Source organism: Leucoraja erinacea, chromosome 27 (assembly GCF_028641065.1).
Source record: "Leucoraja erinacea ecotype New England chromosome 27, Leri_hhj_1, whole genome shotgun sequence".
NCBI classification, from domain to species: Eukaryota; Metazoa; Chordata; class Chondrichthyes; order Rajiformes; family Rajidae; genus Leucoraja; species Leucoraja erinaceus.
Window position 1 is genome coordinate 29,222,247 of NC_073403.1, and position 14,501 is coordinate 29,236,747.

The 14,501-nt window shown below is 39.7% G+C and overlaps 1 protein-coding gene across 1 annotated transcript in view; it reads left to right on the forward strand.

The window, feature by feature from the left end:
* Positions 1–14,501, forward strand: part of LOC129710387 (G patch domain-containing protein 8-like) — a 150,258-nt gene that overhangs the window by 120,389 nt on the left and 15,368 nt on the right. The window contains 1 exon segment of the mRNA XM_055657351.1: positions 12,297–12,440. Within this exon segment, the coding sequence (XP_055513326.1) occupies positions 12,297–12,440 (144 nt within the window).

Here is a 14,501-nt window from a genome sequence, read left to right on the forward strand (position 1 = left end):
TTTGTTTTTTTTTAAATGTTAAGTGAAGAGATTTGTTCCTTGCATTCCTTGTTAGAAGAAGTTACACTGCTGACCTGCCATTCGTTTTAATTTTTATATTGCTCCAAAACAATTTTCTTTAGTCAGGAAATTCAAATGTGTTGTATATAAGGAACTAGTATTAAAAAAGTGTGTTTTTAAATCTTATCACCTTTTGGTTGGAGAATCAATAGGATTTCATGTTTTTATGAAAATTGGAAATTGGTAGTGTCTTTAAAAAAAGTTGTACAAGACAATTTCTTTCCACCATTCTCTCAACATCGGAAAACAAGAAATCGTAATTTACGCAGAACTAAAAACAGATAGTGTGAATCCTTTTGACATTGAATAGTGGACAGCATGCATTAACTTATTCTACCAATCCTCTGTAGAATCTGTAGATTAGTCAAATCTTTAAACAGTATTATTGTGGTAATCTGTTACCATCTAAATCAGACATTTTAAATGTTTAAATCTAATTCCTTCCTAAAAACAAATACCTGCTGAACATTTCCATTAATTAACATGAACTTGTTTATTTTGCTCATATCATATTTGTGGTCTCTTGAATGTGTCATAGAGTAATGCAGCATGGAAATAGGTCCTTCGGCCCAACATTCCCATGCCGACCAAGGTGCACCATCCACCCGTCCTTCTTATCCACGTTTCCCATATCCCTCTAAACCTCTATGCCCATAAACCTCTAAACCGTTAGGCCCATAAACCTCTAAACCTCTAGGCCCATATCCCTCTAAACCTCTAGGTCGATACTATCTAAACTTCATTGCCATGAACCATGAACACTTCCCAGTATTGAAAAATGTCAAGTGGATTGTGATTACATTATTCCCATCAATGCAGATGTTCCATTTGAACTAATTTTTATATGGAGCCGTATCATAGGAACAAGAACCAATAGGTTTTCATCATCATCATCCCTGGTTTTGCTTTTACAATATCTGCCCAAAGAGTGGGGATAGAGGGGAAATCAGCTGTTGTCTACTGTTTTCCTTGCACATAATCATTCCTTTCCTTGATTCCCAAGATGGCAGTCATCTGTCCGCTATAAATTTACCCATTGCTCAGATGGGACATTTTCTTAGACCATCAGAATTCCTTCAGCCTATCTGCAGCCTGAAGAATCTTTGCATCACAATTCCCACAAGTGCTGCCACGTATCCCACTTCACCCTGCATTTTTCCACTTAATCATTTGTGCATATCTCAACAACTGCTTAAACTGCCGTATATGCTTTATCTTGTGTCTTATTATCTTTTGATCTGAGACTAAAATCGACAATAAAGGATTATTTTTGCTCTAGGTTATGTATCAGTTTACAAATATTACAAACTAATTTTTTGCATTGTATTCTTACCATTTATGGGATATGGGATAAAACATCTGTCTTGATTTGAACTTCTTCACCTGCATTGTGACTGTTCTCCCCCAACACGCTTGCTAAATCAATGTTGATGTGTTATTTCATCAAAATTTATATTTTTGATTAACATAATAATTAAGGCTATAAACAACAGCACGCTGTTTGTCATAAGCAGTTTCAGTTTAGTTTATTGTCACATGTACCGAGGTATAGTGTAAAGCTTTTGTTGCATGCTATCCAGTCAGCACAAAGACGATATATGATTACAGTCGAGCCATTTACAGTGATTAGGGAATAATGTTTAGTGCAAGGATAAGCTAGCAAAGTCTGATCAAGGATAGTCTGAGGATCACCAAAGAGGTAGATAGTAGTTCAGCATTGCTCTCTGGTTGTAGTGGGATGGTTCAGTTGTCTGATAACAGCTGGGAAGAAACTGTCCCTGAATATGGAGATGTGCATTTTTATACTTCTATATCTTTTGCCTGATGGGTGAGGGGAGAAGTGAGTAGCTAGGGTGTGATTCGTCCTTGATTATGCTGTTGGACTTGCAGAGCCAACGTGAGGTATAAATGGAGTCAATGGAAGGGAAGTTGGTTTGTATGATGGTCTGGCCTTCATCTACAAGTATCTGTAATTTCTTGCTGTCTTGGATGGAGCTGTTCCAAAACCATGCTGTGATGCATCTGATAAAATGCTTTCTATGGCGCATCTGTAGAAGTTGGTAAGAGTTGTTGAGGACATGCCAAACTGTCCAAGTCTTCTAAGGAAGTAGAAGCGTTGGTGTGCTTTCAAAAAGAAATGGATAGCTGCCTTGTCATTTCACCTGCAGTTCTTCGTTGGGGGATGAAATGTATTTTAGTGTACTTTGATCACACATTATGGCAAGACTCCACACTTCAACAGTGTGTTCCTTGGTAATTATGAACATTTGGTAATGTGCTCCCAGTTATATGCCTTTTAGTTTAATTCATATGTCCACAGTGCAATTCACTGCTTTGCATTGTTCAACGCAAATTCATTATTTAGGATATCAAGGATTGGGATGCTTGTTACAAATGCAGATTAAAAATATTTATATTTATATTTATGTTAATACAGTTTGGAAAATATATAATGTTCATTGATTAGTAAGATTATTGATTTTAAAGTATTTTCATCAAATAGGAATTGCTCCTTTGTTTTAAATTACTTTGGTAACTAAAATATTTTCACTTAAAGTCAGCCTTTTGCAATTGACTCATTTTCTTTTTGGGAGGTGCCTGGGAAAGGATGAATTGATGCTTTGTGCACTTGCTGTTTTTTAATAGCTTACACTTCAGAGAGAAGGTGCAGAATACATATGTTGTATGAAGATGTCTAATATTGGCTACTATTGTTGTCAATGGCAGTAATGCACTTTCATACCAGGCAGATATAGCATTTATTTAGCCAGTCGGTTAAAAACATCTGTTAGTTCCGAGTTAATGGAATTCGCATAGAAATTGTTTGAATTGATGATATTGTGCACCGATGCCTTTATTATGCTGCAGTGGGAACTTCACAGGGTTGTTTAGGTCAAACAGTGAGAGGCAGAACAAAAGCTGGCACTCATCACTTGGATTGTTTGAATTTCAACAACAATCAGATTGTTTTCCCAAATTGAATCAAATAAAGGTAAATTGTTGATCAAAATAGCAGAGACGGGCATATCTACATTCTCTTGAACATTTTATGAAAGCATTTAATATTTCTGGTTCACTTGGTGAGTCTAAATAAAATCAGTTATTTATATATTTTTTATATCAGTTATTTATCTCTTCATTGTTGCTGCCTCACCCGCTGAGTTTCTCCAGCATTTTTGTCTACCTTTGATTTTTCCAGCATCTGCAGTTCATTCTTAAACACTTCCTATGTTTTTTACAGTACCTTTCAATAGTTCTGCGTTTTATTCAAAACTAACCCCATGGGTGGATGGTAGCATTGCCACTTAAGCCTCAAATTGTTTTATCCAGTTAGCTGCTTGAATATTCTAACTTCCTACTCCGAATGTTCAATTTCAATAGAAGCACTTGATCGTCAGTTCAATTGTTTATCCATTTTTCACAATGTTATCAGAGCCAGGTTTCAGCGTGCAATGTAACCACTGTCTTGCTTGCATTTTGAATCTTGCCATTCTGGAAATTTGTCTGGTCATTTCTGGATGTGTTTAACTCATTTGATCGTTTTTTTCCCCAATTAATTTAACTGCCAGCATTCTTATCATGCTAACCCATTTTATCATACCTAGAGAAGTGAGTTTAATTACCATATGTACCAGGATTGCAACAATGAAATGCCTCTTGCTGCAGCTAAACAGGCCCATCAATACAACACAGCAAATAAATATTCAGTCAAGAAGTCTATAAATTAATAATCAAAGGTACTAGGTAACTAGACCATAATAGACCAAAACCTATTGTTGATTTCTATTTTCAAAGTCATACACCTTTACTCAGCATCACCATTTCATTCAGTATATCCAATACTCTTCTGTAGCAGGCAAGTACAGTACAATGTAAGCCAGCAAAAAATGCAGGTTCACATTTCAAGTGTAGTGTTCAAAGCAGAAACAAAATTGTAATAGGCACACAGAGCTGGAGTAACTCAGTGGGTCAGACAGCATCTCTGGAGGAAAGGAATAGGTGAAATTTCGGGTCTAGACCCTTCTTCAAATCGTAAAAGTAGTTTGGGGGCCTCCATATCTTCCTGAACCAGCTGAATACTCTCACACCAAAGCTTGCTACCCCAAATCAGCAGATGTGATAAAACAAAGTTATCTTGTGGGAGAAGATAGGCACAAAAAGCTGGAGTAACTCAGCGGGTCAGACAGCATCTCTGGAGAGAAGGAATGGGTGACGTTTCGGGTCGAGACCCTTCTTCAGATTTGCTAACTAGTTTGTATTAAATATAAGCATGACTTGCATGGTCTAGTTGTTTGAGTATTTGCAGGTATCTGTGAAAATGTAACCTGTTCCACTAATCCACCATCTGTGGGTATCTATGGTCTCTGCTTACCACTCGAGTTTGTGACATTCCATAATTAGGAGCACATCATAGTTTGTGATTCAGTGTGTGGGCAGTTTAAAAAATGGAAAATTAAGATGTTACCAAAGTCCTCAGTGCATTCTACATTAGGACCCAGCCTATTACCTCAGTATTGAAATCAAACCCCTTTGGTTTGTCTTTTTTATCCCTCCCCGGTTGATTTTGTTTTCTCGCCCTCACCTTTAATTTACACTGCATCTCCTTCAACTTGAGTATAAGTTTGTATGGACTGCCGTGTGAACAGTGCCACAAATGCATTTTTGTAAGTTATTCAAAGTTCAACCCAACAGGTATAAATTAAAATAGTAAGTTCTGTGATTGCAATGGGTTTAATATTCAAATTTCATGCCCTGGTTTAGATTCCAGATGAAATCCTGGCATAACCAGGTCATGAAATCCAAATGCAGAGCCAATTTGGTGTTTTCCCTTGTCCGCTCACACTAAAGAGCATCCTTAAAGATTTCACACTGGTCTGATCAAACATGGTTTCTTTGTGTCTGCCGTTCCAAGCTGATATTTTTATAATTCATTTCGGCTGAAGAAACCTTTTGAATTTTGGATTTGTTTTCTGAAGTCTATGCACTACAGTTGCTAATAATTTACTCCTGTGGAAGAAAATACGTTTTTTTTGTGTCCACTGTCGTAGAATATCTGATGCTGCGATGTCTCCCATATGACCCATCTTCCTATGAAAGATTGGAACATATTCAGTCCTATGATAAATGTGAAGCACCAATACTGGCGCTAGCACGTTGCGAATTTCCCCAGGGAATCATTGATGGTTGAGCAGCTCGTGAATGGGATTAGGATCAGGAGCTGAGACACTGACTTCCAGCACGATGGTGTCCTTGCTGGAAAAGCAGTTGGACAGTGGACTAAATTTCACATATAATCTCTTAAATGCACCCACTTGAAGAAAGAGTTACTCGGGTCAGCATTAATATTACAGCTGTGCTTAATATAGCAGAGTATGTACTAGATGTACCAAATTGATTGAAAAGTTACTTTTTTTTTCGGAGATTAACTTTTAAGCAAGACATTCATTTTTGAGTTTGGGATGGGCATGTCTTCCGAAAGAATAGGTCGAAGCCAAAACATTGACATCTATAATGTACTTCATATTTAAAAGACAATATCCAAATTTAAGATAATCAGCTTCCTTTATTTTGATTCTTGTTATTTCTAAAATTACAATCTTCCAGCAAAGTTTCTTTGACCTTGATATTTTGTTGTGCAAAAGATCATTGATGTGAAATAGATGGCAGCTATCAGATCGTGTTTGATGTCTAGTTAAATGAGAAATGGTTTTAACAAGCTTGCATTACACTGAGTTCATTGTAGCAAAGGCATTTGTGCACACAATCTTCATAAAATTATGTGTAATCACGACTTGCTGTGTGGCCCTTTGATTTATAACTTGGTTTTACAATCTATTTAAACTTTAAAACGCACAATAAAGAAATTAAAGTCCAAAAACCCAGATTGAAGTATTGCAATGATTGCTGTGTGTGTCTGCATTTATCAATAGATCTCATAACAGAATATTTATCATTTGGTTCAATAATGTAATAGCAATTGATCTTTTAGTAACATCTGAAAATAAGAATATAATCAATTGGGGGGGGAAAGTGGTCACTCAATCCTTTTTTTGGCCTTCTGTTCAGCATGCTAAATTCATTTTCTAAGGAATCGCAACACAATTTGGTATTTGTCAAATCTATAGCAGTTAACGTGAAGGATTTTTCTGTGTTAGGTTCAACGCATTGTCATTGCGACAGAAATCCATGTCTTGTAACTTGACCTAGTGTAGCTCTTACCTACCACTACAGGTGCACAACCTTTTATCCGAAAGCCTTGGGACCAGACACTTGTCGGATTTCGGACATTTTCGGATTTCAGAATGGAAGATTTTTAGCGTAGATTAGGTAGGTAGCGCGGGCGGCTTTTAAAGTCTGGAGCAGCTGCCTCCTCCCCGGAGACCGGGAGAATCATTGCATAAATGTTAGTCAGTTAGTTTGGAGGGATTTTATGTGGTGGTGGTGGTGTAGGGGTGAAGGGGGAAACTTTAATTCTTAGTCCCCTACCTGGTCGGCGACTCCCAACCTCGCGGAGCTGGGGGCTCCGTCCGGCCGCGGGCGGCGCCGGTTGTAGCTCCGACCCCGGCAACTCTACCCCTGGCTGCGAGGCGCTCCAAATCCAGCGCGGCCCGCGGCCGGACGTCCCAGCTCCGAGAATGTCGGGAGTCGGCGGCGTCGCAGCGCTGGGATACCAGCGGGGAGCGGGCAATGCCTTACCGGGTCGCCGTGCGGCAAGCTCCAGAGCGCTGTGGCCGCCTTCTTCCAACATTCGCGGAGCGTCGCTGGATTTGGAGCCGCGGAGCTGGGGGCTCCGTCCCGGCCGCGGGCGGCGCCGGTTGGAGCTCCGACCCCGGCAACTCTACCCCTGGCTGCGCGGCTCCAAATCCAGCGACGCTCCGCGATGTTGTGTGTCGGTGGCCACAGCGCTCCGGAGCTTGCCGCACGGCGACCCGGTAAGGCATTGCCCGCACCCCGCTGGTATCCCAGCGCTGCGACGCCGCCGACTCCCGACATTCGCGGAGCTGGGGCGTCCGGCCGCGGGCCGCGCTGGATTTGGAGCGCCTCCGGCGCCGCCCGCAGCCCCACCGGCCACAGCGCTGCGGAGCTTACTGCACGGCGACCCGGTAAAGCATTGACCGCTCCCCGCCTCTCCGACCAGGTAGGGGACTAAGAATTAAAGTTTACCCCTTCACATAAAAGCCCTCCAAACTGACTGACTAACATTTAAGCAATGATTTACAGATGTTTAAGCGTCTCCCGGTCTCCAGGGAGGAGGCAGCCGCTACAGTAGTACAGACCTGGGTTGACCGTGGGTCGTTTCGGGTCACGTTTGGCGCCAAACGCGAGCTTTGGTGCGCAGACGACATCTGGAAAAAATGGCCGGTTTTCGGAGCTTTTCGGTTTCTGGAACTCCGGATAAAAGGTTGCGCACCTGTACATATGAAAGATAACTTAATTTCTCCAATACCTCAGCTCATCAGCTATAATTCTCTGCCGTTGCTATTTCCACGTTGAACTGTTCCAATCCACTTCTGCCCAGCTTCCCATTATTCACTAAATGCCAGCTCACCAAATCTATTCTGTCCAAACTCTTGTATATCATTTGCATTCTCATTGATTTTCAGCCTATATTTTAACATCTTTTCATTTAAATCTATCATTGACCTCCTACTTCCTTGTAACAGCAGTCAGATCTGCTAGCATCCCTAGTTCTGTCTCACCAATATTGTAATTTTGATTCCTTTTCTATATCCTTGTTCTTATTTTTTTTGTATTTTCTGCCACCATCCAAGTCACCATTGTTTAAAACTCTGCTGGCCATGGTTCCCCTTTCTAAATCTCTCCCTGGTGCTTTTCACAAAAAGTTCCTGAACAATTACGTCTTTACATCTTTCGGTAAGTACTTTTGATATTGTACTTTTGCACCTTTTATGCAGCATCATAGGATGTTTTACTTTGTTCATAGTACCAGAAACTGGAAGGTGTTCCTTTTACTTGGTCTGGCAAAGGTTGATTAAATATTTCTGGAATCATATGTCAACCATGCGAATAACTACTATATCGGACAGATTTCCCCATTGGGACGATGATACATAAATTGGTAAATGGATCTGCTATTGAGCACAATTAAAGATGCATGGCCTATTTTGTGGGCCTAGAACAAGAAACAGCCTACCCAGCACTTTAAATTATAAGAAAAGGCAGCCCCTTAATTCTTGAGTTGAATGGTCTGGTGAAATCCAGGTAGAGTTTTGATAATTGCTAATTACTTGGACACTTTGTGCTTGTCTAAGTTTGTGTAAAACATAGAAACATAGAAATTAGGTGCACGAGTAGGCCATTCGGCCCTTCGAGCCTGCACCGCCATTCAATATGATCATGGCTGATCATCCAAACATTTAGTAAGATGTAGCAATAAAAGAGAGGAGATAGTCACTGAAAATTTTAGTTTGTGATTGCTATCTCATTCTTTGGAGCATCATTGTGATTATTTCTTTGGCAAATTAAAATGCATCTTTGTTGCAAAGCCAAATTTTTAGTTAAAGCTTAATATTGGTGACATTTCATTAGTTTTACGGGTTAGTTAATAATCCAAAATAAAGTGGAAAAAATCTACCTATGAATTTTATCAAAATTTATAACTTTTTTATGGACCAATGTTGGAGATAGTCAGCAGAGTCCCCAAGGTTTTATCCATTTGATCTGAAACTGATAATGCGGTAAAAACTTCCATTTGCTGAAAACTGACATTTAACTAGGCTAGTGAAAGAAGATTTAGGTTTAATATTTCCACGAGGTAAAGTGAAAAGCTTTGTTTTGCATACTGTCCAATCAGTTTAGTTAATACTATACATAAGTATAAACACATCAAATTTGAGCACAGTAGATAGAGCACATAGGAAAGCTACAGCGTGCAGAATATGATTCTAAGCATTGTTCCGCAATGTAGGCAAGATCCATTGTCTACAGTGGGGTAGAAATAGTGTTTAAGTATTTTTATGGTGGCATTTCTGTTTAGATTTTTCGGGCTGCTATGAGCAAACCTTACAGAGTGCTCAGGTTTGTGATTGAAAGTTTTGTAAGCTGCTTTTCAAGCATTTCCAATCACCTGCAACCAATGTTTTAAGTCGCACTGTCTTAGTTTGTGAAAGAAAATAGCGTGACAGACAGCGGACTGTTAATTCTAGATCTTAAGGCATCAATCTCCTGACTTATTTAAGAACCTTCAGTTTCAGCTGCACTCAGTGAATGGATCTCTGGCATGCTGCACAAAGATGAACACTGCAATGTAATTTACATTTATAGGACCCATTGGCCAGGCGAGGAGTACATGTAGAAGAGTACCTGGGACACTACGTGAAAGTATGCACTTGATGTTCGCAAAGCTTGCACATATATTTGAGCTGAGCAATGACATTTTATGCTCTTATAGGTTTGGTATTAATTTGAGTTTAATCGTGCATGATTAATAATCAATGGGAGGCTTCAGTTGTAATCATTATGTGTATAGCCAATGCAGTATATACTATAGAATGATTTTCTTAAAAATGAAATGCTGCATAATTCGAGGCAGTTTCACCTTGCTGCCCATGTTCCAGTTTCAAATGTGGTCTGCACACTGGTACAAATTGTGGTTCACAACCATTGCCAAATGACCACCCTGTGCTTGGTTCTAAGTGTGAAGTTGGTTATTATGTGTTTGACGTATTCCTTAAACATACACATCAGTTATCTACGTGCATTTTACGTATGCCACACAGAGATTCCTGGATCCTCGTGTTATTGGGTGCGCATAATGTAGCTTTTTGCACTAAAAGGCATTAAAAGTGTACATTTGGGCCATAAAAAATGGCAGATACTGAACATCAAAAATGAGTGATTTTTGAATTAATTTAGCAGATAGCTATAACACTTTTTTCAACTTTATATATTTTGCCATCAATATTTTTGTTCTATTTGACTTGTTTGTTTCAGCAAGCATATTATTTTGTGTGCACAATTGTCAGTGTGGGCTGTTGACATAAAAAGTTGTGCCTATTTTAATATGCTTGATTGCTTTTCAAATTATTTGTGGGTTGTGTCTGAAAGCTGTGCAAATTCCTCTTAAGTAAAGAGAAGATCATATTCTCAGGTTTGTACTTCAAAGATCTTGCAGTGTTATGACAAGAGTCGTATAGTTCTTGCCAAAGATGTATTTATGTGATAAAAATACCACAAAATGCTGGAGTAATGCAGCAGGTCAGGCAGCATCTCTGGAGAACATGGGCAGGTGACGTTTCGGGTCGGGTCCCTTCTTCAGACTCTAATGTGGATCCAGCTGAGAATAAATTAAAGTTGAGGTCCATTGCTGGTCTGGGTGAGTGAGGCCCGGAGCTGCGGGAGAGGCAGAGCGAGGGCCTGCTGGTGCCGGCCAGCGCATGGCAGAGTGTAGATCACAGGGTGGAAGGAGAATTATTGCGAGAAGCAGTTGATGGAAAGTTTGTGATCTCCAAAGATGCTGACTAACCGCCGAATTAGTCCAGCACTTTGTCTTTTATTGCGTTTTATGTAAACCATGCTGCAGTTCCTTTTTTACATTCATCCACAAGTTCTGTTCACCACTTTGAAGGAAATTACCCGAAATTCGGGAAATTCTGGTTGTTTTCAGGTAATTTTAGGGAAATTAAATAATAATTTCTGAAAATTTTCCGGCCTTCCCCAACTGCGCATGTTTGACTGCCGCCCCAACTGCGCGAGCAGATACCGGGCCCACTGTGTACGCGCGGGGAGAAGTAAAGGGGTCCAATCAGGCCCGCGGGATGATTTGCGGATATAAGGTGTGTGCCCGTATATTTGCAACCATCCGCGCCAGCGCAGTTGGGGGGGGGGCCCGTCAGCAGCGTCACAATTGAAAATGGCGCCGGTGACGTGGTAGGGACGCCGTCTGCCCGTGCAGGCGCAGTGGGCCCGGTATCCGCGCGTGCACAGTTGGGGTTGCAGTCGCACATGCGCAGTTGGAGAAGGCTTACCAGGCTGGGAAATACCATCAAATTCCAGGTAATTTGGAATTCTATTTCAGGAAAATAAAATGTTGAGGTGTGGAAGCACTGGTTAAGCATCATTCTGAATATATGGAGAGGTCTGTTACTTTTATAGAAAGACAGAACATGCATGAGTGTAAAAAATAATTGATGTTAGGCTCAAGATTTCCTGAGCAAACCTACAGTAAAATTAATTTTAGAGTTGTAAATGAGCTAAAGTCTATCTACAGACTTATCACAGCATTGGATCGTTCGAAATTTGCACAACTATATGCGGTCTTACTCAACGTCAGTAGTCTGACAACTTCTATTATTTGAGTGACAGATTTCAACTTCTGACAGCATTTACCAGAACCATTTAAAAAATAACGTAATATTTTGAAGAAAGTACGATGATTTCCATGTATTCTTCATGCAGCAGTTTAAAATGCTACCTATATATAAAACTATTTCTGAAGTTTTACATCTGAGTTGGTGAAAATTATGTTGTATTTAGGACTCTTTGCTAACTAGGATTCCTTTCGCTTGCATGAATTGTGACATATTAAGTTGATCTTTTTATCTCTGAATCTGTGTCAAATTAGTTTGTGACTTGTATGAGAGTTTCACCTACTTCCCTGTGCTGGCCATCAGGATTCTGCATTAGATATTTGAACATTCTCAATTATTCTCTAGTAGCTGGAGGCTCTTAATACAAAGCCACATTTGGTAAATAACATTGAATTGCCAATTTTTATGAATTGCTGAAGCTGGAAACAGGAAAACAAATATTCTTGTTTTTACGAAGATTATGTTACTCCTCTGTGGTGGGGTAGTAAAGTTGCATTGCTTCCAGGGATGGTAAATTTGTCCTGAGGGAACTTGATACAGACTCCAAGTTATCGAATATATAGAAATACTCGTATCCCACTGCTTGCTCCCCCAAAGATTTGTCTTATTGTCAGAGCTGTTTTATAATATACACATTATTCAAAATAGATTACAGCCAGTGTGAATCAGGGACATAAAACCTGCATAATAGCGTCATTTCATCTAGTCCACATAGGCATATTGCTGCTAAATTAAGTCCTGAATCATCAATTTATATACCCAGTACCATCTCTGTAAGGAACTAAATGACATTAGATACACTGCCAAGGTCCAGTGCGTATTTACTTGCAAAGTTCATTTGTGTTACTTATGACTTTCTTCTCAGTTTCACATATTAATGTTTTCCCATCTTTCTCTTATTCATAGGACTATGCTGAAAAGGAAAAGGCAATTGCAAAAGCTTTAGAAGACCTGAGAGCAAATTTTTACTGTGAATTGTGTGATAAGCAGTACCAAAAACATCATGAGTTTGACAACCACATCAATTCCTACGACCATGCTCATAAGCAGGTAAATTGATGCAATCCGCAGAACCAATATTCTGAAACTTACCATTCGGGATTAATAGAAAAAGTTTGTGTTCAGTCAGTTGCTGAAGGTTTCCGATCTGAGCTAAGGAAAATTTGTTGGGAAAGGTCTAAACCACTTTGAACTAACAAGTAATATTTGATTTGATTTTTTTTAACTGATCCTGACATCTTGACTGGCTTAGGCTGATTGGGCTGTGGGGTCCATATCTGTTCCCAAAATGTGTTCAATTCGTCCCATTCCTCCTCTCTCTTATTTCCCTGCTATGCATTCTCCATATAGATGCAGTGTTGACTGCAGGATCAAGCCCACTTCAAAATAGATCTGTGACACAGCAATGCCCATTTCTGCTGATTCTGACTTGGGACATGGGATAGCTGAATCAGTTTTACTCAACTTGAAAGAGGTTCCTTTCGGTTTTTGTTCTTTCAGATGCTTTTTTGCATACCTGGCAGAAAAGCCAACTTCCATGACATTTCCACTTCAATCCATAATATTTTGTCAAAAATAAGAATGCAAAGATTTACAGTTGGTCAGTACAAAGGCAAACAATAAGATTGCTCTTTTAATGATTTTGTTGACCAAAGCCAACAATTTCCAGCTCAATTTGCCTATCTGCACCCCTGCCTCGGCCTACCTCATGCTGAAACTTTCATCAATGCTTTATCTGCAGGTGCAAGTATTTCAGTTGTATTCTAATCCATGTTGTATTTTATCCTCTGTACACTTTAGTTTATCTAAAGCTCTTTTGCCCCTTGCACCAAATCCTATCCATCCATTACCGCAATGCTCTCCTATCTGCATCTATTAAAAAGTGCCTTGCCTATAAAGTTCTCAAACTTGTGTTCAAATCCTTGCATCTTTCGAACCACCTTTAACACTTCAATCTTCAAAACATTAGCAACTTGTATCTCTAAACTAAAGTAATTGATTTCCTTCACCTCAACCAATGTATTCAACTGCTGAGGACATCAACTCTAACTCAAGCCCTCAACCAGAGGAGGTAGTTGAGGCGGGGACTATCCCATTGTTTAAGAAACATTTGGACAGGTACATGGATAGGACAGGTTTGGAGGGATATGGACCAAGTGCAGGAAAGTGGGACATTGTTGGGCGAGTTGGGCCGAAGGGCCTGTTTCCGCACTGTATCACTCTATGATTCTAAACCCTTCTAATTCTCTCCTCTTGCAATAATCCTTACGAACCCACTTTGCCAACTCCTTCATTACTGTCATTTTGCTTCCCAGTCTGGCTTAATGATAATTTTTAATAACTTGAATGGAAATTGGTCACAAGCCATCATATATATCAAGTGCCACGCAGTTGCAGATGCGTTGTCCCGGTTGCCCCATGAGAACTCTGTTGTGGGAAGTGAGAACTCAATCTACACACTGCAAGTTGTAGATGAAGACTTTCCAGTGACTGCAGCAGAAATTGCAGCAGAAACGGAGAAAGACACTGTGCTGAAGAGTGTCTATGAAAAGACATTGAACGGTTGGACTGAAATCGATAGTGGATTAAACTCAGTTCTGAACTCAGAGCTGAAGCCATTCCATAATCAACGCCATGAATTATCACGTGACAATGAGGCAATTAATCTGTAAGTTTAGTTCTTCATTCTGCCGTCCGGAATATAACAAAACACACACACACACACACACACACACACCTTTTTTCTTTCACCTACATAAGTAGTTTGATAACATTGGATTTGGAAGCTCCCTTAGCCTTTCTTTAAAAATGAAAGTAGCTGGTGTTCTTATTGGCCTTGTATTCTATCTGAACTGTTCATACTGTGATAATTGCCTTTGAACATTGGTACTTGGGATTTTAGATTGTTTTCATAATACATTCTGACTCTTTGTATGGTTTAATTGTTCTGGAAAATATTGTTGAAATGAAATTATTCTTTCTCAGCTGTCCTAATAATTAAACTTTCATTCTTCAGCTGTGATCCTGAAAATGATTTGATTATGAAATTAATTAACCAACCCTAGAAAGCTTAGTGTGAGAGTAAACAAGTCTCTGCCTGAGTTATAACTG